The following is a 26,933-nucleotide window of genomic DNA, read 5'->3' as shown; positions in this document are numbered from 1 at the left end:
TAATTTAAATATATTTTTAACTTAATTAACATTTAATTAAAACAATTTAGATTAATCTAATGAAGTTAGTAATAAAAGGGTTTTGTTTGATAAAAAACTAAACCATGGGGATTAGTAAAAGTACTGTTATTTTACTTTTGATAATGAAAACTTCTTTGAAATTTAAAAATGATTAGTGAGATTTATTTGTAAAATATATAAAATGGTTTTGATAACATTGTTATTCAAAACTTTTATATATTCTAATGATACTAAATGATAAAATTCCAAAATGTCCTTTCAATATAAAATTATTGTGAAAAATTTTATCTTGAAAAATAATATTATGGCATACAAAAAAGTTATTTTGAAATCAAATGAATTGTTGTATAAAATATGTCAAAATTAGTTTGTTTTTTATATTATTTTGATGATAACAAATTTCATGATTACTATCTTTGATGAAAAATACTTTGATGATGAAAATCTTCATTTTAGACGATAAAAATTATTTCCATGATATCTTCATTTTCAAAATAAAAATAAAGTATATATTATTAAAAATAAAAAATAAAAAATCAATTTATTGCTTAAGAATGTTGTTTCAATTATTTTATTAAATTATATAAACTCTTTAGTGACAATCTCTTAAAAAATATTTTTTTGCCATTCAATATAAATTAATCAAATGAATGAGTATATGAGATTTGTTGAAAATTTATCTTGACTTTTTTTTAACAATCAAGGCAAAATTGTTGACTTTTTTACGTTCATATGTCGATCGTTTTATATCTAAGTTGTTTGGTCTGTATAAAACAAACAATTTTTTTTATAGTATTGATCCTATTAAAAAAGTTGACTATTTTAAATTTTAGATATATGAAAGTCCAAAAAGAGTTGATCATTTTAAAAATAAGTTGATTGTTTTATATTATAATATATACCAAATTATATATTAAAATTTACTATTTATATGTATTTTCTCATTCAACTAAATTTTTCTCTTGAACACTTTAATATATTATAATCATTGTCCTTGGTTATTGTTATTCTTTTTTAAAAAAAACTATAGAAAAAGAAATACTTAAAAAGTAAAATAGATAGGGGTATATGTGAAAAATAACCAAAATTATAAGGGTTAGAATGAAATAGATGGGGTGTATGTGAAATTAGCTTATAATCTATATGAGATAAATTTGCAATTGGTTGTAGCCTGCTGCTGGGAAGAAAGGAAGAGACTAGAGACCCATCGCCGCCGCCCGCCCGCCGGAGTGTCCGCCGCTCTGGCCTCCTCCTCGCCGTCTCAGAGAGAGAGAGAGAGAGGTTTCTTCTTCTTCTTCAATCCGTCCACTCTACACATTGGTAACACTTCTCTTCCGTTAATCTTCAATTTATTATGTGTAATCAACTGCTCGTCATTTGTGCAAGTGTTCCTCAATCTTTTTGGACAGTGTGTGTTTGATTCAACTCAGAATTTGATCCTGTTTTGTTCCTTAGAAACCCTAAGAAAGCTGAAATGTCTTACTGCTGAAATATTTTGTTCCTTCGAACTCGAGCCCGAGCCCGGGCTCGCCAGAAGCTTGCCGAGCCTGAGCTCGGGCTCGCGCTTGCCAGGCTTTGGGCTCGAGCCCGAGCTCAGATTTATCGAGCCGAGCCGAGATTGCAACCATGAATCAAAATAGAGACGGATTTCTCTGTCTCTGTTTCCTTCTGTCAGAAAAATATTTCTTGACAAAAAATTTCAAATAAAAATTATAAAAATATACAAAATTCTTATTATCATTTGAATGAGTATTTTTAATTAATAAATTAAGATAATAAAATTCTATTTAATAGACCCAATTAATACAAAAATAATTAATAAAAACAATTGATACACTTAAAGTTTGATAACCAATAAAACACACAGAAATGAGCCATGAAATCATCAATTATAATAAGAATTTAATATAATATAGTCACTGACATGGGAATCAACTGATGAATTATATATATTATATGCTTAATCACTCGTTTTTTTATTTATTGTGCTTTAATTACGGTTAATCTATGATGATCAGGGTTAATGTTGATTTCTCTCTTTGCCATTTTTGTAGCCGTTTGCTATGATTTTCATATTTTTTTAAAGATTAATCAGTTAAATATTTTATAAGATTTAGTTCCCAATTATGTGGCATTTTGTGTTGATAAAAATTGAAAGCATTTTTCTCATTTTCGATTTTTTTTATTTGGTTGATAGAAGAAGAAGAAAAATATTTTACAACAAATTTGAAATGACTTATCAAACTAAATTTGTCAGTAATTTTATTATTTACACCAAAGTTTGATAATTTTCTTCTTACTTTCATTCAGATACCCTTATATATGTGTGTGTGTATGCTTATATCAATATATAAATTTATATATACGCATATACATATAAAGCACACACGCATAATTAATTAGCTGTGGGATAACATTACATAAGTAAGTTGTCACAAAAAATGTCATTACATGCATCATCTTCTTACCCCATGTTTGACAAATTCATGAGTTGAGAGTTTGTTTTCATATAATGCACCCACTACACTAGTTAATTAATAGAATTTGTTATTATTATTATTATTATTATTAGTAGTAGTAGTAGTAGTAGTAGTATAATACAAGCTTATAAATCTCACTTCTTGTGGATGATGTCTGTATCAATCTATTGCCGCTTTTTAGGGCCTTATCCCAACTTGTGTTGGCATGTTACAATTTTGTAATTTTCTTTTCTTTTTCTTTCAAGCTCGATCAGTGCTGGGTCAGGCAGATCTGTAAAATTGAATTTTAAGTCCAAATTTTGAAATTTTAAAATTTAAAAGGATGATGTTTTTGTCAGCTATTGGCATCCCTATGTATTTTTTTTTAATAAAAATAAGATTATTTTTTATTAAAAATAAGAGCAGAAATTTCAATAATCATGTGTATTGCGTCATGCCACGTGAGATGTGACAATTAATCTAAGGGCAACCGCATGTTATATACTTGACATAGTATTATAATAATCCAAGGTTAGTACTTCCTAAGAACAATCATAATTTGTTTTACTTACCCAAAAAGCCCTAAGAGAAGAGAATATGATCCATTCATCATCTAAGTATATTAAAATTAATTAATATATAACATAAGAAAATAAAAAATATATATATGTAAATTAAAAAATCGGGTTTGGGCTCATTTTCTTCTTCTTATCATAATTTGTTTTTTGTTTAGAAAAATCATGAAAATGAAAGTAAGAAGAAAATGTTTTTGGGAGTTTTAAAATATAATTAAGTCAAAAAATTTTAAATAAATTCTAAGGATAAGAATTCTATGAGAGATTGTTAGGGGTCAAAAAATTAAACTAAATTGAGTTTATTATCTTTCAGTTAATTTTCTGTTAATGTTAAGAAACTAAATCAAACGAAAAAATCAAATTAAAAGACAGAGACGAATATAAATATGTCTTTGAGGTGGACTTAGATACGGACAAATTCCATCTCTAATACAGAGACGAAATTATTTTCGTCTCTAAGTCAACCTTAGAGATGGATTTATATCCGTATCTAAGACAGAGACGAAATCATTTCCGTCTCTAAAATTAGAGACGAAAATCATTATGTCTTTGTCTTAGAGATGGATATAAGGTCAACTTAGAGACAAAATAATTTATGTCTCTAACTTCAAAAATGGAAATAATTCCATCTCTATCAATGGGAAGACGATTGGAGATGGAAAATTTCTGTCTCTAAATCTGTCTTTGAGTGCAAAAAAATAAGAGATGGAAATAATCCATCTCTAAATTAGAGACGCCTATTTTTAGTCTCTAAATCCGTCTCTAACACTTTTTTTTTTCAATTATGTCTCTAATTAGAGATAGAAAAATTTTTCCTCTCTAAAATCTGTCTCTAAAATCATTTTTTTTATTTTTTGTTTGTAGTGAACTCAGGAAAGATGAATCAAATGAATCTATTAGCAATACATCGTGATCCTGTAAGCACCTAAAATAAAGGATATATCTCATAATATAAAAGGTATTGTTTCAAATTTTCCTTTATTAGAACAATTAAAGAGAAGATAGTTGTTAAGCAGAACAGTATCAACTCATGTGAGAGTAATCCAATGATATATAAACATTTATGCACAAGATCAAAGAAACTCATGTATTTTTCAATAAAGTAATCTCGCAAGAATCATCAAGCAAGAGAGGAGAGTCCAACTTTCTATATGTGCAATTCCCTTTTTCTAGAAGCAATCATAAGGATTAAAACCATGCATTGAATTTCACAATAATGGATAATTGGCTTTAATTTCATTTTTTTTCATTACTTAAGCAATAAAGGATTAAAAATCATATAAGCAATTTGCTTAAATAATCACTCTTGGAAGCATGAGACACAAATATCAAATAATATGCTTTGCATGTATAAATAATTTCACTATTTTAACAACAAATGCTCCCCTATGATAAATCACTTGACAAGCCAAGAAAATATATTTGCTTTTGGATGTTTGCTATTTGGGTTCCACCATTAAGCATTTGAAAATTTCTCTTGAGATATCTTCTCTTAGCTTGCTCAAATAGTTTCCTACACATGAAGCACTTTGCAAGCATTGTTGGTGTCCGTATGATCTTGGTTCCTTAAGAGTTAGTTATGAAATCTTTTGGATCATTTGGAACTCAAAAAATCAAGAGTTTTGCATATAAGTTCCTTTATGAAGAATAAAAAAATGAATACTATGAATAAGTAAATTTGCATCTAAGGTAGATTCATTTGCTAAAATGTATGTCATGATGCTCATCAATGCTCTCTATGACATGCGTACACAAATAAATCATAATTGATGAATTTTGTACCTTAGAAAATAGCATTCCATAGGTTATTGCATTCTCCTTGCAATCTTCGAGGCCTCTCAAGACAACCAAGGTTAGTGCTAACAAATTCTAACTCAATGTCATTAATCTCATATTAGGTTTAATCATATAACAAAACAAAAGGTTCCACAAACAAATTACATCCACATAAATTTAACTCAAATAATTCATTCGCATTTACAAAGTTACAATGTCAATCACAAATGAAATGACATCTAGCACAATCAAAATCAAACAAGTCATGGCATACAAGTACACAATAATTTTTAGTACTTAAAATTAAGAAAAGAAAATACTCTAGTCGATATCACAATCATCAAGTAACCAAATCAAGCACAAATGGCAATTAAAACAAGAATTCATGTCAAATGAAAAAGACATTAAATAAACTTCAATTTAGGAATTTATTACAAAAATGCAAACTAAAGTGCTTACATTCTTGATATATAAAATACCAAAATTGTAAAACACATAATGTATCCAATGTCACAATCACAATTAATACACATTTTGTAGGCTTCAATTCACATAACGTCAAGCATCAAAACATCAAGGCAATACAAATCAACAATTTTCCTCTTTTTGATGTAAATCATCAAGTCAAAGGAATCACTCAAGGTTGCAATTCGTATGCTTACGAGCATATTTCAATTCAACACACATGGCGAATCATCAATACAAAAGCAATAATCATCCCTCTGTCAAGTATCAATTATCAAAGCACTATGGATGAACACATATCTATCTGAATAATCAAACAACCTTGTAATATTTAAATTGTAATTCACAAATTGATATCAAGCAAAATTTCAAGTAAAAAAATGAATTTTACCATCACCACAGATTTTACATTCAACATGTAAACAACCATACTAAATGTAAGTATCAAAACTTACATGTTTGCACAAACAATGAATGTCAACCCAAAACAATTCTTTAAGGACACTCATTCATGAACACGTGTTCACAAGACAAACAATTAGGGGCTGTTCTCTTCGTATTTCAGTTTTGCGTTTTGTATTTTGAGTGTCTATTTTGAGATTGTCGAAAACGCGTTCTTTTTGTCTGTAGCGTTTTCTGCGTTTTGAAAATTTTGAGTGTGTTTGTGATGAAAATAGTCAAAACAACTTTTTGTTGTTTTGAATTTTCTTTACAATTTTTTTTTCCTTATTGTTGAAAATGTGTTTTTGAAAATATGAAAGTAAATATGTTTTCGCTATTTTGGAAAACTGAAAACTTAAAACGACCCGAAAACAACAAAGAGAACATGGCTTTAGTACTTCAAATTCCAAACTGAATTTAATCACATCATCAACAATGCATATTCAACAATTACTATACACAATTTGTTCATTAGAAGAGTCGGAGTCAGAAGAACTAGAGGAGTCTGTCAAAGAAGGAATCCAATCACGATGAAGGATAAACAGAGGTTGGATACGTGAGGGTTGGAGGAGATGAGAGTCGAGTTCCATGTGAGAAAGTAATTGGAACATGATGGAAGAGTTGATTATGCCATTCAATATCGCCTAGACATGGATTGGATCTGGAAGAGTTGAGCTAACATTGTTGATGGTGATAACTGTAAAACATATTGTCTAAGAGAAATGGGAACCCTAGGGCTCCCTCCTTTCTTTTATACCAAGCCCTCATCATTGAGTTTCTCTTTCCAGCAAGTGGTTTGGCCCAACCTTGCAGCAATTCATTTGGTTTATTTTGGGGTTGGGCCTGCCCCTTAAACTGACCCAACTTCCTTTGCTTTTATTTTGATTTAAACATAAATTTACAATTTTTTCTTATTTCTTTACATTTTTTAGAATATTTTGAGAAAAATTTCTAAATTTTTGAGGCATTACAAAAGATGAATCAGTTACGACTCTAAGAGCCAAATTGAGGGGGTTTAAATGGAAAAAATTGAAAGAAATCAATTCAAATTGGAAGACTTGTGAAAAATATCATTTGGAAGATAACATAGTGGAAGCACTAAAATGTTTTCTTTTTATAGTAGAGCAGAAATTGCAATACAAAATGTTAATTTAATCATAATTTAAAATGATTAAAGTTCTTTCATTTTCTTATATCTATGAAAATAGTTGAATTTTAAATGTATAAGGATTTTGAAATTGAAGAATTCCAGCTACAAGTTTCAAATGATATTATCTAAAATTCTATCGTCCAAACATAAAGTTAATTATCTAAAATAATTTCTTAATTTTTTCATATGTATTTTGTGTAAAATACATATGAAAAAAATAATTTTAATTCTCAAAAATGAAAATGAAAATTAAAGTGAAATAGAAAACTCCTAGAAATAAATAGGTTTCAAAACTGGAGTCGGAGAATGAATGTACTTTTTTCCTATGCGTTGTGCCAAAATGGAGTACCGACAGTGAAATTACCATTCAGCCTTTCCTCTCCCAACCCAAAAAGCCCCCATTCTTCTCTTTCCCTCTCCTCTTGTTCATGCCCATCTTCTTCATTGTCGAAGTTCTCTCTATTCATCACCGGTACCATCTGTGTGTTTTATACTAAACTTATATTCTTAATCTTCATGTGTTCTCTTCCTGGTGCAAGCAAATTTTTATCTTTTTCTTCTTGGATTTTTACATTGTTGCAAAGATCATGAAGTGGATTTGTGAAGGATTCTGGGCTGTTTATTTTCTGTCATGGATCTGTATGCCTGTAGGCGTCCACACCCTGTATTGTTTGTGTATGGTATGCATATGTTTGCATGTCTTTGTAGAAAGGCGTGATGGTATAAATAAATTTTATCAGCATTCCTGCAGTTGTGCTGAAGAACATTTCAGTTCTTAAAGAGCTTTTCCCTTTTGTAGTGTTCTGGATTATGAATTTTGTGATGTACGCCATATGTTTAATAAAATACCTTGTAGGATATGTTGAACTCTTCCATGGTTTATTTGAGAAATAACAGTGAAGGGTGTAGTAGAAGTGCGGCTCTTTTATATTATGGATTAAACTAGTGGCATGTATTTAACGTGTTATATAATCTTTTCTGCTTACAAGTCTGTACTTTTTGTTAGTTAAATTCTGGCCATTAATTTTTTCTGTTGATTAGAATGTTGCTTGTGTGTTGCTTTTGACCTCTAAAGCCTGCTACTTTTGACACTAAGATTCAGTGGTTGTTGAAAGGCTTCCAGATTCATTAAGATAACATCTAATTTTAATAAGCAGAAATAGCCATTGTTGGGTCACTTGTCTATGAGGAGCCTAGTCCCTGAAAATGTTCATTGTGAAGGATTGATTTTCTGTATGTTTGAAGAACAAGCATTTTGGACATATGTTCCAATTTTCTTTTATTGAAAAGAGTCTTTTGTATTCAATATTTGAATGCATTTTGAAAATGAGAACCGGAGATCTTTTAGAAAATTGGGAATATAGAACTAGAGAACATTTTCCACAACTAAACAGCCCCACAATGTTCTTTCTTCAGCTGGCTTGTATTTTTCTTGACAAGTGCTATAGTGACAGAAGAAGTGAATAGTCACCCATCTATGTGAGAGCAACAGCGCCAAGATTTCACATGAGTGCTGGTAAAATCCTGCTCTATCTCTTTCTCTTTCTTCCATTTTGCTTTTGGTAATTTGCGTCATTTCAATTTGCATCTATTTTTTTTTTTTTGGCAAATTTTTTGAATTTTTGTAATTCAATTTCAGTTGAGAAACAATAATTATGATGCTGATAGTAACAATCTTGATTTGTTTGTTCTAGCAGCAGTGAGAATGAGAACTTTTGTTATTTGAAGCTTTATTGATACAGGTTGCAATAAATGATTTAAAAGCCTTAACAAGCGAATCCGGCTATGAATTCCATTCTATTGCTCATATTGCTGTGTGTGTGTGTGTGTGTGTTTTTTATGGATTTTCCATGTTCTTTTTAGTGCCATGTAATTTTCCATAAAAAAAACCATGTTTCTGTGGAAAAACCTGCATTGGCCTGATTTAAACTTAACTGGAGTCCAATGGCCCAAACTTTAAGGAACCCCGTTCAGTTGTAGAAAGCATTTTCTGTTACTTAACTGGAGTCCGATGGCCCAAACTTTAAGGGCCTGCTCAATTGTAGAAAATATTTTCTGTTTTCCAACTGTAATTTTCTATTGAATATGTTGTACTTAGGACCGCCACACACTCAGCCTACTATCCCTCCAAGAACTCACCGATTACACCCCCAGCAATTAAGCCACATAGTACTCGATAGAGATCACAAGAATAAGAATAGAAAACAGCAACAAAACCACACAAGATACACAAGATTTTATTCTGGTTCAGTCTCATAAATGAGACCTACATCCAGACTGGCACCATGAAAACTCCACTATCTTGAAACCTTACAGCGATTACATGCACTAGAAAAAATACCTCTCTTTCCCACAGTCTAAAACCCTAGACTATACAAAGAAGAACACCCCAAGAGAAATACAAATCAACCCTTCTCTCAGCCTAGCACATTCTCGCTCAGCTCTCTCAAGACAACTCAATGTTTCCATGATCATTTCCGAGCCCTCCCAGCCTCTATTTATAGACCATAGAAGCGGGCAAGGCAGTTACAACCAACTGCCCATCCTGACCGAAATAAACCACCTTCTGGTCAAGGTTAAAACAAACTAACAACTATTCATTACAATAAGAAAATATGCTAACAGATTTACTAAAAGAAAAGACTAAGTATAGAAATTAATTTAAGACAAATGACTTAATAATTCTCCACCCATTTGATTTAGATTCACTGCACTTCAGCTTCCTGCACCCTTGCTCCACCTTCAATTCTGATCTGAAACAATATTCAGCAACTTGATATGTTGTTGAAGTTTTGAAATTGGAACAGCCTTAGTAAATATATCTGCAACATTATTTTCTCCTGCAACTTTGGTTAGATCAACAAGTTTATTTTCAATTATATCCCTAATAAAATGATACCTAATGTCTATGTGTTTTGTCCTCTCATGGTGAGCCTGATTCTTTGATAAATGTATAGCACTTTGACTATCACACATCAAAATGACTTTAACCTTTAAACCTAGAAGCTCTCCCACTAGCCCTCTAAGCCACATAGCCTCTTTAATTGCATCAGCAACCGTTATATATTCAGCCTCAGTAGTGGATAAAGCTACCATATGGTGGAGGCTAGACTTCCAACTAATAGAGGAATTCCACAACTTAAACACATAACCAGTTGTGGACCTACGCTTATCAAGATCAACAGCATAATCTGCATCTGAGAAGCCTAGAATGCTAGGTTTTTCTCCTATCTTAGCTCCACCATAGGACAATACATTCTTGCTAGTGCCCCTTAGGTATCTAAGCATCCATTTTACAGCCATCCAATGGGGTCTACTTGGGTTTGCCATGAAGCGGCTGACTACACTCATTGCATGAGCTAGATCGGGGCGGGTACAAACCATACCATACATCAGGCTGCCAACAGCACTTGAGTATGGGATTTTCTCCATTTCCTTTTTCTCAACCTCATCTTCAAGGGACTGCTTTGAAGATAGCTTAAAATGAGGTGCAAATGGCACACTCACTGGTTTTGAATCAGACATACTGAACCTAGAAAGCAACTTTTCTATATAGGATTTTTGAGATAATAATATTTTTCTATGCTGTTTATCCCTAGAGATTTCCATCCCTAAAATTTTTCTAGCCTCACCTAGCTCTTTCATTTCATTTCAAACTCAGCTTTTAATTTTTGCTTAAGTTGCTGAATTTCTCTAAGGGATTGACTTGCAATAAGCATGTCATCCACATATAACAGTAAATATATAGAAATGCTAGGGGATATGTGCTTAAGATACACACAACAGTCATAGGAGCATCTTGAATATCCTTGGCCTATCATAACAGTATCAAATCGGTGATACCATTGCCTAGGAGATTGTTTGAGCCCATAGAGTGACTTTTTGAGCAAACAAACTTTCTCCACATTATCCTTAACTTCAAAACCTCTAGGTTGGTTCATATATATCTTCTCCTCTAACTCTCCATGAAGGAAAGCTGTAGTAACATTCATCTGCTCCAATTTCAAGTCCAATTGAGCAATGATGGCCAGTAGCACCCTTATTGATGTATGCCTTACAACTGGGGAGAAAACTTCATTGTAATCAACCCTTTGGACTTGAGTAAACCCTCTAGCAACTAGCCTAGCTTTGAATCTAGGCTTAGAATTTTCACCAGCCCCTTCTTTTATTTTGTATAGCCATTTACAGCTTACAATTCTTTTCCCTTTAGGTTTCTCTACCAATTCCCAGGTTTGGTTTTTCTTAAGGGAAGATATTTCTGATTTCATGGCTTCTATCCATTTTTGGGAATCCTTGGATGCCATAGCTTGGTCATAGAATTGAGTTTCTTCTACAGAAATTTCGGAGGCACTATTTAGAGCATAGGCTACTAAATCTGAGTAGCCAAACCTTAGAGGTGGCCTGCGGACTCTAGGCTGCCTATCTCTAGCCACACTATACCTATTAGGGTTTGGCTGGTCTCCAATGCTGGAATCAGCATCACTGTCAACCTCTTCTTCCTCAAATTGAGAGGATCATTCTGCTCTTCCTCTTGGACCTGATCATTTTGGTCCAGATCTGGTTCAGGCTCTATTTCATTTATTTCAGACTCTATTCCTTGAATATCTACTTTCATTGAGTCATTCTTTCCATCTAGATCCTTTTGGGTTTCATTATTGCTAGGGTTTATGGTAGATGTCTCATCAAATGTTACATCCCTTGTGATTATGGTCCTAGGTCCTTCTTGTTCAAGGCTCCATAGTTTATACCCCTTCACACCGGTTGGGTAACCTATAAAGAGACATTTCTTAGCCCTAGGTTTAAGCTTGCCTTGCTTTACATGAGCATAGGCTAAGCACCCAAATACCCTAAGGCGGGGAAGACTAGGCTTATGGCCTGTCCATTTCTCATAAGGGGTTTGCAAATTTATGGCTTTAGAAGGGGTCTTGTTTAGGATATGGGTTGCAGTGGATACTGCTTCACCCCAGAAAGTTTTTGGTAAATGTGCATGAAACAACATGCATCTTACCCTTTCTAAAAGGGTCCGGTTCATCCTCTCAGCCACCTCATTTTGCTGGGGATTTCCAGGCGTTGTTAAGTGCCTAATTATGCCATTTTCATTTCATATTTCACTGAATTCCTTATTGCAGAATTCCAGCCCATTATCTGTCCTAATGGCTTTAATTTTCTTGCCCATTTGAGCTTCTACCATTGTCTTCCAATTTCTAAAGGTCCCATAAGTTTGATCTTTAGTTTTTAGCACATAAACCCACAACATTCTAGAATAATCATCTATTATGGAAAGGAAATATCTAGAACCTCCATGGGTTGGGGTTTGGGTTGGCCCCCACAAATCCGAGTGAATGTAATCTAAGATAGACTTAGATGAGTGAATGGCAATCTTATTAAACCTAAGTTTTGCTGCCTTTCCATAAATGCAAGACTCACATTTGGATAAAATCGAGACTTGGCTATTTTCTAGAATCCCTTGCTTCGCTAACTCCTTGAGCCCTTGCTCACTTATGTGTGACATCCTTAGATGCCATAACTTTGCCAAATCTAGGGATTTACTACTTATTGCTGCAGCCTCACCACTTAAAGTAGAGGCTTGCAAGATATAAATGCCATTCTGCATTTTGGCCTTCATGCAGACAAGTGACCCCTTGGTCACTGTTATGGCTCCAGTCTCTCCTTTGAACTTTAGGCCATTTCTGTCCAATTCTCTAAGGGAAACCAAGTTCCTCTTGAGATCGAGCACATGCCTGACTGCTGTGAGAGTCATAATGGTGCCATCATTCATCCTTAGCCTCACATTACCCATTCCTATTACCCTACACTCATGGTCATTTCCCAGCAAGACCTTACCCCATTGATTTCTTTATAGTTTTGTATCAAAACCTTCCTAGGGGTCATGTGGTATGAACAGCCTGAATCCATCACCTAATCATCATTACCAGCCATTTCAGTGACAGTTAATGCCTTTGAACTATCACACCCAAGGTCAACTAGATTTGCTCCACCATCGGATGATTCTTTTCAGCCATGTCTTTCTTTCTTTTAGGGCAATATCTCTTGATATGCCCTTCCTCCTGACAGTAGTAACATTTAATAAGGCCCTTACCATTTCTAGACTTTGATCTAGACTTTCCCCTTTTTTCTTTTGAGTCCTTTTTAGTACTCCTTGACCTTACGGTTAGGGCATCACTAGGGGTGGATTTTACATCCATTTTTATTCTCAATTCCTTAGAGTTTAAGGCTCCTATTACATCTTCTAAGGATAGCTTGTTCCTGCCGTGTTGTAGAATGTCTACAAAGTTTTCATAAGACTTAGGCAATGAATAAAGAAGAACTAGGGCTCTATCTTCATCCTCATAGTTTACTCCTATATTCTCTAAGTTAAGGCATAGCTTATTGAATTCATCTAGATGTTCTTGGAGTTTTTGATTTTCTTGCATCTTATATGTGAAGAATTTGGCCTTCAAATACAGCCTACTGGATAAAGTCTTCTTTAGGTAAAGAAACTCTAATTTATTCCAAACTTCCAGGGCTGTTTTAAGTTTTGATACTTCTTGGAGAACTTTGTCTCCAAGACTCAAGATAAGCGTGCCGTATGCTTTCTTGTCGATTTCCTTATCCTCTAAAGATATAGATTTTGGATCCTTACCTTCAAAGCTTCCCTCTGCAGTTACCTCTTGTTCGATTGCTTTCTCCAATCCAAGACTGCACAGCAGTGCTTTCATTTTGATCCGCTAGAGACCAAAATCATTTCTGCTGTCGAACTTCTCCACATCATATCGAGTGGTCGATGAGGGCGCCATGGTTGTCTACCAAAGATGGCTTTGGTTTCTTGAGAATCTTGAAAATTCTTGATAGCTTTTCTGGAGTTGATACCCGGAGCTCTGATACTAAATTGTTGTACTTAGGACCGCCACACACTCAACCTACTATCCCTCCAAGAACTCACCGATTACACCCCTAGCAATTAAGCCGCATAGTACTCAATAGAGATCACAAGAATAAGAATAGAAAACAGCAACAAAACCACACAAGATACACAAGGTTTTATCCTGGTTCAGTCTCATAAATGAGACCTACATCCAGACTGCCTTGGGTACCATGAAAACTCCACTATCTTGAAACCTTACAGCGATTACATGCACTAGAAAAAATACCTCTCTTTCCCACAGTCTAAAACCCTAGACTATACAGAGAAGAACACCCCAAGAGAAATACAAATCAACCCTTCTCTCAGCCTAGCACATTCTCGCTCAACTCTCTCAAGACAACTCAATGTTTCCATGATCATTTTCAAGCCCTCCCAGCCTCTATTTATGGACCATAGAAGCGGGCAAGGCAGTTACAACTAATTGCCCATCCTGACCGAAATAAACCACCTTCTGGTCAGCTTAAAACAAACTAACAACCATTCATTACAATAAGAAAATATACTAACAGATTTACTAAAAGAAAAGACTAAGTACAGAAATTAATCTAAGACAAATGACTTCACAGAATAATTAAATCTCCCCTTAGAAAATTGAAAACTCAATTTTCTAATTTTTCAATTTCATACTATAAATTAGAAAACATCCTTTTCTATGTTTTCTAAAGTTTCTGAAAAATGAATGCTTTGGCTTTTTGAAACATAAAGCATCTTTAGTTATAAAATAAAATTGGACTTGAAAACTAGAAAATATTTTCTAAAACCGAACGGGACCTAAAATTCCTTCAACAATTATCACCATGCATATACAGATTAAGTTTCTAGGTTGATTGTCCAAGATGGAGCAGGCAGGTCAGGTTGCCCCTAGATTTTGCCCCTATTAGAAACGAATAGGGTCCGTTAGGGCCGTAAACAAGATGAGTAAAGCTGTGGCTTGTTCAAGATTGGTTTAAAACACATAATGAGGATCAAAATACATCAAGTTTTACTTGTTTATCCTTCATGCTAACTACCAATAAGTATTGATTGAGCCACTCGTGGTTCAAGCTTGAGATGTTGGATTCTTCTTTGTGCACAAGAGCTTACTCATAAGCCTAAATTTGGAAATTAGTTTTAAAGTCTAATAGTGCATAGCTTGTTTACATAGAAAATGGATCAATGTCAGGTGATTTTTTTTTTGCTTAATAATGTCAAATGAATTTTTAAAGAGCCAACAAATGAGTTGAACCCAAGTAGCTTGGTTTGATCAACAACCCTAGCCCCCTAAGTTGGTTCAACTATAGTTTGATGATTCTGTTTGTAATAATCATAGCTTGATTTGATTTTTTAATTGTATTATGTTGTGTGCTATTCTCATTTTTTTTATTTTGTGCTATTATTCTTTGTGATGGCATTCCACCTTCCGTGGTTTTACTAAATCCTCCCCCTTGCTCCCTTGGGTCACAGTAAAGCTACCTTTTTAGTAGGTCTGGTCTCCATTTGATGCTATTGTTTTGACTTGACTTATGGTTACTATATCAAACTGGATATTTACCACAGTTCTATGTTGATATCGATTAAGTGTGTTCAATTTTATTATAAAGCACAGGTCAGCCTTCATTTTTTTGAGTTCTTTGACATTTTATGTGTTCATTAAATCTGTGAGAAGGAAAAGGTCCTCTTCACTGTTCTTAACCCCAAGAACCACTCCCCAAAATAATTTTTTCTTTTTTGGCAGGTGGAGCATTTGGTGGTAATAGGGGAGTAAGACCAGTGCCACCAGAAAAAGGAGTTTTCCCTTTAGATCACATGCATGTGTGTGACCAGGTAGTATTTCATATATTCATACAGATCTGATCTACTTTTCTGTTTCCAGTGCCCAAGAGTAATAAAATAAAATAAAATAATTATTGCAGCTTGTAAACTTTTCAGTAGAATTCCAGGTTATATGTTAATTTTTCACTCTTCTTTGCAATTGGGTATTTTGTAGGTGAAGAAAGAATACATCAATTGTCTCAAATCCACTGGTCATAAATCTGAAAAGTGCAGGCACCTGTCAAAGAAGTACCTTGAATGCCGTATGGAAAAGTTAGTGAGTTTTTTTGGTTTTATGTGTATAACATGCATTTTAAACTTAAAAGTATAGAGTTAACCTCTCACATTGTTTTATGCTTGTCAAGTTAGATGTGCTTGGCCTAAAGTCACATTCAAAAACCTATTTGAACAATAATGTCATGATTTTTTAAAGTAAAGACATGAAATTTTATCTATATAACGTAGTTCTTCCTTAAGGCTGCATGCTTAATCTTGGAAATTGAAATACAAAAATCTAGTTATTTTCTTTGTCCATATTATTTCTATATGCCAGTTGGCTTTTTCACTTTCATTATTTTAATTTTGAAAATAGATCCACTAAGCAATGTAGTTGTAGTAGAAACTCTGTCAATTAGACCAATGATTCTAACTCATTTTGTTACTGCCTTATTCATGTTATTTTCCATTGATGCCAGATTTAGGATCGTTTCAACTTTGGAACTCATTTTGAGTTAACCATTTCCTTAACCACTTTCTTCATCTGCAACTTTCATGGTCTTATGCACTAGCGTAAAACACAATGGCTTTGCATGTGTGTATTCCATGCATTCACTATTACCATGTGAATTTTTTATTTATTTCATATCCTTTAACAGTGATGATAGTGGAGATAGTTCTAGCGGCATTTTGGTTATCAAATGTCATTTGATCAACGCATTGGACAAATATAAAATAAGTAGTGAATGATAATGATTGGCTGGGTGGTAGAGGATTGTGTTTATTTTTTCTATGGGTTCAAGTTGTGGAGAGGAATTATGTGGGTTTGAAATGCATTTTTTTTAATTGTTGGATTCTGGGTTGGCTGTGGTTTTATAATTAAATTTTCAAAATACCGTTTGTCAAATTGCATACCTTTATGTGAGGTCTTTCTTGACCTTTTCTAGATGGTAGTTGTAAGGAGTTAATAGTGTTGGCCTAGTTTGCTACGATTCTCCTTAGTGTGGCTTCAGCTGCAAACTCCACCTGTTCTTCCATCTCTGGTCTTCCCCTAGCTCTTGGATGATCGGAGCTGCAGCTGCTGGTGGTGGAAAATCCACCGTCAAGCTTACATTGGGCTGCCTAGAGAATATGGCCAGTGCAACATTCAACTGCTGGCTTGGCCCTGAGAATTCCTCATGCAAATGCGAGAAATCCTCCCTTAGGTTCCTTTCCATCTCCAGTATGTCTGCTCAGATATGGCTTACATCTTCTTGAGTGTTCCTAACCCCCACTTCTACTATCTCCAGCCTCTCATCAACTTGTTCGTGGCTTTGTCTCAAGCTGTCTTCTATGACGTCCAATTGCGATTCCATCTATTTCATACATGTGCCTTCTGCCATTTTTTTCTGGCCGGTGATCGCTGGCTCTAATACGTCAGTGCCGGAGGAACTGACAAGAGTAGTAACAAGATTTTGGGAAGGAAGGAATCCTGTGATTACTAGAGAGAAAGAAAAGGGGAGAGAGAAAATAAAGAGAGAGAGAGAGAGAGAGAGAGAGAGAATCAAAATCTTCTTGTTGATGTCTTGGAGCATAGCTCCTTTACATATTTATAGGCAGTTAAGGGGTCCTTCAGAAGGTACTCCCACATCAGCACAACCTGTAACGACTTAGGTACACTTGGTTTAGCATAACAAAATTTCGAGTATGGACCAATCTACTCTTAGGAATGTGACACTTTCCTCATCTTGCAGACTTTGTTTGGCCCAAATTTATTCTTAAAATTTGGTGGTTATTCCGTGAAGACTTCTTCTTTTAAATCTCCATGTAGGAAGGCATTTTTAACATCAAACTGTTGCAAATTCCAGTCAAAGTAAGCTGCAAGAGATAATAGGATTCTAATAGTATTCTTTTTAGCCATAGGTGCAAAAGTTTCTTGGTAGTCAATCTCATAGGTTTGAGTATAGCCTTTTGCAACTAAGCGAGCTTATACTTTTCCAACGACCCATCAACTTTGTATTCGAGCGTATAAACCCATTTACAACCTACTACCCTTTTTCCTTTTGGTTGATCAACCACTTCCCAAGTCTTGTTTTTTTCTAGGGCATTCATTTCATCCCTTATAGCAAGAGTCTAGTTCTTATCTCTTCATGAACAGTCCTTGGGACAATTATGGAGTCAAGATTTGAAAGAAAGGCTGAATGCTTCAAAGATAACTGGTGAGAGGAAACAAATTGAGAAATAGGGTGTTGAGTACACTTACGGGTACCCTTCCTCAATGCAATAGGCCACTCAAGATCAATAGGGTTCTTAAAGTTAGAATAACCAGGTTCCAAAAAGTGAGTAGCGCTTGGTCCAAATTAGGCTATGGTCTTCTTGAGTATACAAGTGTAGGCTGCTTATGCTTCATTGTCTCTTGTTGATTTAGAGGTTTCAACAGTGAGGCTAGTGTTATACCTAGGGTCACTGGAATTGTTTTCTTGGACAAAAATTCTGCCACACTCAATCACACACACTCACGGACTTGATCTTAAGAACAGAAATAATGGATTCAACAGAAATTACAGAACAGAATGAAACAAATAAGAATCAGAAAACACAAACCACAAACACCAGATTTTATCATGGTTCAAATTGCCTTGTTAGGATGTAGGACAACCCTATATCCAGTCTTAAACCTCCTCGAGTAGCCTTCTTTTAATCATAAAGAATGATCAGTTACATAGTTGATTATCTCCCTTTTATTTCCTGAGTGCACCAAGCCTTCGCCCCAAAATTACAAAGCTATCAAACTCTAACCTTTCTTTCTAGTGATTAGTGCTCGTTACAAACATAAAAACTGAGAACTCCCTTTTGCCTGCTACCCCTAGTCCTCTATTTATAACAACGGGCGGATATCCTATTGAAGACTATTGAATATTTATAGTTTAACTCCCCGACTATCACTAATTACAACATGGGATATAAACTTCTATTTAATGCTTCATTGGCCCTCAAAATACATTGCTTTCACTGATCTTCTTATCCTATACTCTAGACAACTTTTAACACCTAGCATAGGGGAGGACTGATTGCTGGTCATAGAAAGGTCATTGTCATGATCAACAGCTATAGGCAAAGGCAAAGGTTGGTATTGGGTAGTTGCTACAGTCAAGGGTGGGTCTTGATCAATGGCCATAGGCAAAGGCAAAGGCTGGTTTGCATGCTCGTCTCGGTCAGTTTGTGAAGGCTGCAAGGGCTGATCATGGTCAGTTGCTGCAGGCTGGTCCTGGTCAGATGGTGAAGGCTGCAAGGGCTGATTATGGTCAGTTGCTGCAAGCTGGTCCTGGTCAGTTGGTGAAGGCTGCAAGGGCTGATCATGGTCAGTTGCTGTAGGCAGAGGAAGGAGAAAAGCTTCATCTTCTGAATTGGAATAGTGCTCCCCTTGAAGATGAAGGTTAGGAGAAGGGAAAAATGGTTGATCTTCACGAAAGAAGACATCAAGAGATATAAAGAACTTTTGAGAAGGGGGGGTGTTAACACTTGTATCCCTTTTGAGTGTTAAAATAACTAAGAAATAGGCATTTAAGTGCTCTAGGGTCAAGTTTTTTTTTTTTTCTGTAAGTGAGAGATTCATAGAACACAAGCCAAAGCCGAAACGGCTACAAACCAAGGCCAAGGCCTAGGGTCAACTTTAGTGCGGTTGATTTTGTGGATATGGATAAAAGCAATGCAACCAAAGACCTTGAGAGGTAAATCAATCAAATATGGTAGGTGAGGGTAGGAAATAGAGAGTTTTTGAAAGGGACTTTGCCAGTCAAGGATTCGAGATGGAGTTTGGTTGATAAGTTGTGTAGCAGTTAAGACTACTTCCCCTCCACCACCCAAAAAAATAAGATGGAGGATGGGTGCCAAAGAGAAGGGCTTGAGTCACATTTAGAAGGTGACGGATCTTCCTCTGAGCAACCTCATTTTGCTAAGGAGTGTCAATGAAAGAGGACTCATGAATGACCCCATGAGATTGAAAAAAGTGGTGTAGGGTATGATTAAAATATTCCTTCCCATTGTCTGTCCAAATACGCTTTATGTGAACCCCAAATTGAGTATGGATGAGTTGAAAGAAATGTTGAAGAATCTTTGGAACTTAAGATTTTTCTTTTAGCAAAAATGGCCAAGTGACCCGAGTATAGTTATCAATAAAAGTAATGAACCACTTAGCCCCATTTAGATTAGAGACTTTGGAAGGACCCCATACATCGGAATGAATTAAATTAAAAGGATTTGAAGTTTTTATTGATGAAGGCAGAAAAGATACACGGTGGTGTTTAGCAAGCTCACACACTTCATAATGAAAATCAGTGCTAGAGACATGCAGGAATAAAGAAGGAAACATAGCTTTAAGAGAACCAAAACTGAGATGACCGAAATGTCTATGGTGAAGCCAAATATCAAACTGTTTGGGTGATTTGGCTTGTGTTTCGACAAACTATTTCTTAGAAGTAACAAGGGCCTGCACATTATTAGGAAGAGGTAATAATGCAGTCTAGGTCTTTGGTTAGTTTAGAAATAGAGATGAGATTAGTAGTGAGTTTTGGTACATTAAGGATATTAGTTAAATGAAGAGAAGGTGTTAAGGTAATGTGGCCTTCACCAACAATAGTAAGAGAGGATCCATTGGCAACAGTGATTTAGTTATGTCCTGAACTTGGTGTATAGGAAATAAATGAAGTAGAATCTCGGGTCATATGGTCAGTAGCATCAGAATCAGGTACCCAACAGTTAGGTGGAGATGTTCAAGAAGCATTAAAAGAAGAAGAAATAAGACACATACCATTATGGGCAAATGAACAAGAACTAGAGGACTTGGAGAGTGTATCAAGGAGACTTTTTAGTCATTCAATCTCTTCTTTGATATCAATACTTGATGAGAAAGTTTGCTTTGGCTGAGAGTTGTCTTGATTATTGAGATTAGCCTGGCCATTGGGAATTCCTTTATAACCTCCCAATCTGCTATGTACTTGTTCTTTTCCATGAAGTTTGAAACAATTTTCTTTTGTGTCTTGGTTTCTTGTAGTAGCTATGCTATAAATCATCTTTGTTAGACTTAGATCTTGTTTTAGCTGTAGCTGGAGTGGTTTTGTTTATTGCCATAGCATATCCAACAGATATTGGTGGATCAAGCATGGTAGAGTGGCTTGTCTCTTCTCCTCGAACAATAGAGAATACTTCTAAAATAGGAGGCATAGGATCCTTTCCTAAAATCTGCATTCTTACTTGGTCATATTCTAGGTTAAGACTAGCAAGAAAATCAAAGATTCGATCTCTCTCCACAAATGCAATGTGTCTAAGTATCTTCAGAGCAAATCATTGTGATATTCTGGTAATGATCGATCTTAGACCAAATACTAGTGCAAGTGTTGTCATAATCAGTCACTGTCATTCCTCCTTGCTTCATAGCTATAGCCTTGGTCTACAGCTCATAGATAACTACTGCATCTTGCTTCATTGAATAATTTTTGCAGAGAGTCTCCCACATGTCATGAGTGGAAGATAGAAACATGCAGTTTCTACTTATTTCTGATAGCACGGAGTTCCAAAGCCATGACATAATCATTGCATCTTCTTCATCCCATGCCCTAAACCTTGGATCGGTAGAGCTAGGGCCCTTGTCGGTTAAGAGAGAGAGTTTTCCACGGCCCTTTAGATAGGTAGAGACTACTTGAGACCATTGTAGATAATTCTTTCCACGGAGTCGATAAAGCTAAATTGGTAGGATGGAGATCACTATGATAGTCAGGTGTATTTTCAGTAGGCTGAGAATTATCCGAGAAATCAGTGGGTTGATCCCCTAATAGAAGATTAGAAGGATTTGGAGTGATTGCATCAGGAATTGTAGACATGGTAGTGGCGATATTTGCTAAATAGATGCAGTGATGAAGACTGAAAAAGGGAGAGGATTGAAGGTTGAACAGCAATGAAGGTTGTAAGAACACCAAAAAAACTTAAGGATGGCGGTGGAAAAATTAGGGTTCCAAGAAAGAAGGCTCTAATACCATGTAGAAGAAAATGAAACAAGCTGAAAGAACTGTATATTGCTTGCTTGATTTATTCTCGGGTAGTATGGGATATTTATACACAACACCTAGGCTATCTCCTATATTCTAGGAACATATTTGAATGTTTAGAAAATAAAATACAACAAGAATAATTTCAAAAACTGCTTAGATATCTTGAATTATCTGCTGCCTTTATCTCTTTATTTTTGGAGTTTTCTAATCTTCAAATCACTTTTATCATTTTGTCTCCCATTTTTTTTTTTTCTGTAAATTTTATCTTCTATTTTTCAGCCATAAGATTAGGAAAGAAATCCAGTTGTTACTCAAATTATCCTTTGAGTAAATTGTGATATTTTCAACAATTCAAAACATCCAAAATATCAATTTGCAGCATTAAAAACGTCTGCAAAATCTTCAAAACATCATCAACCACTAAACTCAAGGGCTGGAAAAACTCTTAAGCGTCTCCTCCACCTTGCTCTCTAGTGGGATGACGCTCTATAAGTTTTAGGAAATGCGAGTATTGAGCTACACAAGCTCAATATCCAGCAATGTCTCAAAACCATCGTTTTCCTTCCACTTGGGTACCCTCAGTACAGAAGGCCAGGGCTAGTTCATTTGGAGGGACTCGATACATTCTTAGCTCCCAGTTCAAGGCCACACCACACCATCAGCAAGGAGAAGCTGACAAGTCTCTGGACTGAGACTTGAATTACCAGAACATATAAGAGAATTGAGGAAGAGAGAAAGAGAGGGAAAGAGAGAGAATTTGGAGGGAGAATTGAGAGAGGAAATTGGAGGGGGAAAGAATTCAATATTATTTTCCTTGAATGAATTCCTGTCCTCAAGCACCTAAGTCTTTTATAGGCCATCCCTCTTGCAGTTACAGCCATACCGCGAGGGTAGAATGGTCCTTACAGCATAACCGAATCAGTTAGCTACTGTCTACTTTTAAAAAATTTGAAAAATTACAAAATTGACTCTTAGGTCGTGACAGAAGCTAACACCATTGCCTTGGTTTTTCCATTTCTCAATTCAAAAACAATGTGCATGTACCATATGATGCTCAATAAATGCATCCCAAACCATATCCAAGACTCGTAAGATTCTCGAATGCACATGGCATGCGAGCCAACACATTCATACATCGATGCACAACACGATACTGGATAGTGTTTGATACTACTTGCAACACAGCACTATTTGCAACCCCCTTCCCTACCTCACCAAAAGCCTCACAAGAATAGCCTCACTCTCCCTCAAGAATGCAAGATAAAAACTGGAAAGTTTGCTCCAGCTTCAACTCTTCCCTTTTTAAGACAAGCTATGCTCTCTTTGGGTAAATGAGAAGAGTCAAAGTCACACTTTGGGTGATGCTCTGCCATTATACAGAAATCTCATCATGTACTCTCTATAACACAGCTGAGCCTCTTTCTGTACAGCCTATATGCATGCCTTTACATCTCTCCAAGTGCTGTCATTGTAATACCTCAAATTAACCCAATACCTATTGAGTTCAGAAAATTTGTGAAATCTGCAGGACTGCTTTCTTCATGATGACATATCAGCCCAGTGCCCATCACTCCCTTTCTTGGTCCTTGTGTATCAGTACCTTTATATGTATAACATCAGAGAAATGCCCAGAATGACAAAGCTAACCTCTACATGGTCTCCCATGTGTCCTCAAGCACTTGGCACTTTTGAACCCCAATTATGCATGTTTAGTTTACCTGCTGAGGGGTTGCTATCATTATATTCTTAAATAAATCAAAACTTAGCCAAAATTCGTACCAATTGGCATTTTAGGACATATGTCCAAATATAACATACTAAAAATTGGTACAAAAACCCATTCATTAAAAATTGGTACAAAATCAGTCTTGAAATCAGTCTCAGGTCAACATTCCAATAACTGTCAAACTAGCTTAGATAGTTGATCTATGGTTGACTGTTACATTGGCTGTCAGCCCTTTAGCTTCATTGACTATCACAGTCGACTGACGACCTAAACCTATCTTTCTCTATATTCTGTTGTCCGCAGCTGGTATGACAGTCAACTTTTGATCAACTGTCAACTTCACCTTGGCCTAGTTGATCCTAGAGGCCACAGTTAACTCCTTACAACCCATACACTTTTGTCATCATGGAATGCATGGTTGCATACTCTGCCACCTTAAATATTCTATTTAATCCCTTCACCAGGACCTATATAATTCTTGGGTGCTATTTTACAGGTCATTACACATTATCATCTAACTTCTATTTTTACTAAACATACATTTTGCATACTCAGTTGTCAACATGCTGAACTTGGAACCTCTGGATTCTAGGTGTTCTCAGATATTTTAATCTTAATATTCATGCCTTCTTTTGTCTTGTTTATCAAGACAATAGCATCTATAGATAACATATACCAAGGCGCCTCTTACACAGAGTCTTTGAAGTAAAGAGGTAAGGGCCTAATGCAGATTCTTGATGCAATCCAATTGTAGGAAGGCCTCAATATCTCCTTCACAGCTTCTAGCACACAATTTTGCTTGATGATAGATGCCGTCAATAACCTATATATAAGTAGTTCAAACTCCTTTTCCAAAACACTCCACAAGACTTCTTAGGGACTTTGTTGTATGATTTTTGCTAAGTCTATAAATACCATATGAAATATGATATTCCCTCAATTACTAATTGTAAATATATGTATATATATATTTTTTATCTTTATGGTCTTCGTATGATTGTAACAACAAGGTAGAAGACGATTTAGGTGGGAACTTTTGGGCATTATTGGGGATATAATGGCCTCTTAGAAGATATGGTTGTAGATTGAAATGATGGGGAGCAAGAATCAATTAGCCGACCAGCCTGATCCCACCACTGATCCCACGTGGTGGAATTAAGGCTTGGTGTGTGGTCTTCGGGTGATGATCTTTTACCCCCAGTAACCATAGTTCTTTTTAGGTGAAATTGAACAGAAGTGTATGCTTGGTGAAGAGCATGGCTGCTTATGTACATCTTGTTTCCTTACTCTGCTTAGTGCTTTCTAAGGTTGGTAATGTCCTTAACATATCTAGTTTCTCATAGTCTGGTTGAAAAACTGTTGACTTATGTCCTTTATATGTTTGGAACAATCAAATACTTGAATTAACACAGACGACTGACACAAGTAGTATATTGGACTAGAAAAACAAATCTTGCTGTTTGTGAAACAATTGAATCAGGATTCTGATCTTGTTCATATTACTATCACGCACTAAAGCTTACAGAAGGAATAATAAAATTAATCACGCAAGCTTCAAATATAAGGAGTACTGCCAATCAGATCATATAATAAGAGTAGCTATGTTGTCAGATATTCTATTTCTCGTTGGTATGTGTACAATTGTTTGACAATCCCTCGTTGCATGCCCTTGACTCAGAGGAGTATATTGAGGTCGTACTAAAAGTTTGCATTGGCATCTGCAGTAACTTGATGGCGAAGCAAGACATGTCAGAGCTTGGATTTGGGAGGGACCAAAGTATTGAAGCTCTCTCTCCTGAAGAGAGAGAAGGCTTGAGAGACGGATAATTGAACAACTTGCAGGTTCAAAGAGCTTTTTTCTGTTGGGCCACATTGTCCTTAGGTATCGCTGCACTGATACTCTCATGTTAAGAACACTGGTGAACAATGATGATGACCTTTGGCTTACAGCACTAACGTTAAAGCAAACTTTGAGAGTAGGAAAATGTTGAAGCATGAAGTGATTATTCCTTGTTTGGTATTTTATTTTTGCACAATAAAAAGGAGTTGTTAATGTCTATAATGCCAAAAATGACCAATACATTTGCGGAATATATAATAATTGGATGATCATATAGCTGTAGCTGAAAAGAACAATGTCAGTCAAATGTAAAGGTCGTGAAAAACAAGATAGATGGATAGATTCGGGGGGTAGAAATGGATAAGAATAGATGGTGTTATTATATATATGGGCATTTCTGAAATCCAAACAGATCGTCCCTTCCCCCCCTCCCTGGCCCTTAGTTTATGTCATGTCCCCTCCCCTCCCCTCGCCTCGTCTCACCTCATTTTCTTTTCTTGCTTGAAACTACATTTATCTTTGTCCTCCCAGTCCTAGGTTTTGGATAAAAATATAAATAAAAAAAATAAGATAAAAAATATCTTGGACAAAAATATAATATTTTTCATTAAATTTGTTAATTATTTTTTAAAAAAGTCACATAACTTCTTATGTTGAACATTTAAAATAAATTTATGCTTTTTCTCTTTTTTAGATAATTTATTTTGAACTTTACAAATAAATTATTTTAATAAAATTTTATTTTATTTATTTTAACAAATACTACTTTTTAATAAAAATAAAAACAAAAAGCATCATCATAGTCATAACCTAACCATAATAATGATTTAGGCTTCACACTATCTTGTCAAAGTCAAGGATAATAATTTATTTGGTAAGTAAAATTATACTAGTTGAATTACAATTAACATTTAAGAAATTTAAATTTGAGATTTTAAATTTATTAATACCTTCATCTTACAGTTTACTCTTAAATTTTAACTAAACTATAAGCATAATCATTTTATTATAATCTTATTTTACAAAAAAATAATATATATATATATATATATATTTCCACCCTTCAATTGCATAAGCAAACATAATCTAAAATGCCTATACTACAACTATCAAGCAAACCATTATTTTTGTTGAAAACCTAGCATGCTTCCTTACATTATAAAGTTTTTTTTTATAAACGTTTCTACTTTTGCGTAGTTTTTATTTTGTACCATAATATTACTTGACCAAATCAACTTTTATTAGGTTAATTGGTGTTTATAATTTATAAACTATTGCGTATATTTAAGATTTATCAATAAACATTTAAAGGGTAGTAGCTGAGTTTTTTGTTATGAAAAAAGGATAAATAATTGATGATGCGGTGACCAATTACCTTCTTCCGCCTCTATTAGAGCACCTGCAATGGAGGTGGGGACTTGCTCCCCCGGTTGTCCTTCGACGTTCAAGTAATATTACCAGATCAAAAAAAAAAACTTCAAGTAATATTACCATATCAAAAAAAAAAAAAACTTCAGAAGAA

At 34.9% G+C, this 26,933-nt stretch overlaps 1 protein-coding gene across 1 annotated transcript; it reads left to right on the top strand.

The window, feature by feature from the left end:
• Positions 1-1,193: 1,193 nt before the first annotated feature.
• LOC127790463 (uncharacterized) lies at positions 1,194-25,642 on the top strand. The gene is made up of 5 exons (XM_052319991.1): positions 1,194-1,341; positions 8,304-8,403; positions 15,527-15,615; positions 15,779-15,876; positions 25,296-25,642. Exons 2-5 carry the CDS (start codon positions 8,394-8,396, stop codon positions 25,396-25,398), a joined length of 300 nt encoding a protein of 99 aa, XP_052175951.1. The 5' UTR covers positions 1,194-1,341; positions 8,304-8,393; the 3' UTR covers positions 25,399-25,642.
• The last annotated feature ends 1,291 nt before the right edge of the window (positions 25,643-26,933 follow it).

The sequence above is a fragment of the Diospyros lotus genome, chromosome 14, assembly GCF_014633365.1.
Source record: "Diospyros lotus cultivar Yz01 chromosome 14, ASM1463336v1, whole genome shotgun sequence".
NCBI lineage: Eukaryota > Viridiplantae > Streptophyta > Magnoliopsida > Ericales > Ebenaceae > Diospyros > Diospyros lotus.
The sequence above is the reverse complement of the archived record's forward strand: the minus strand, read 5'-3'. Positions and strand labels throughout refer to the sequence as shown.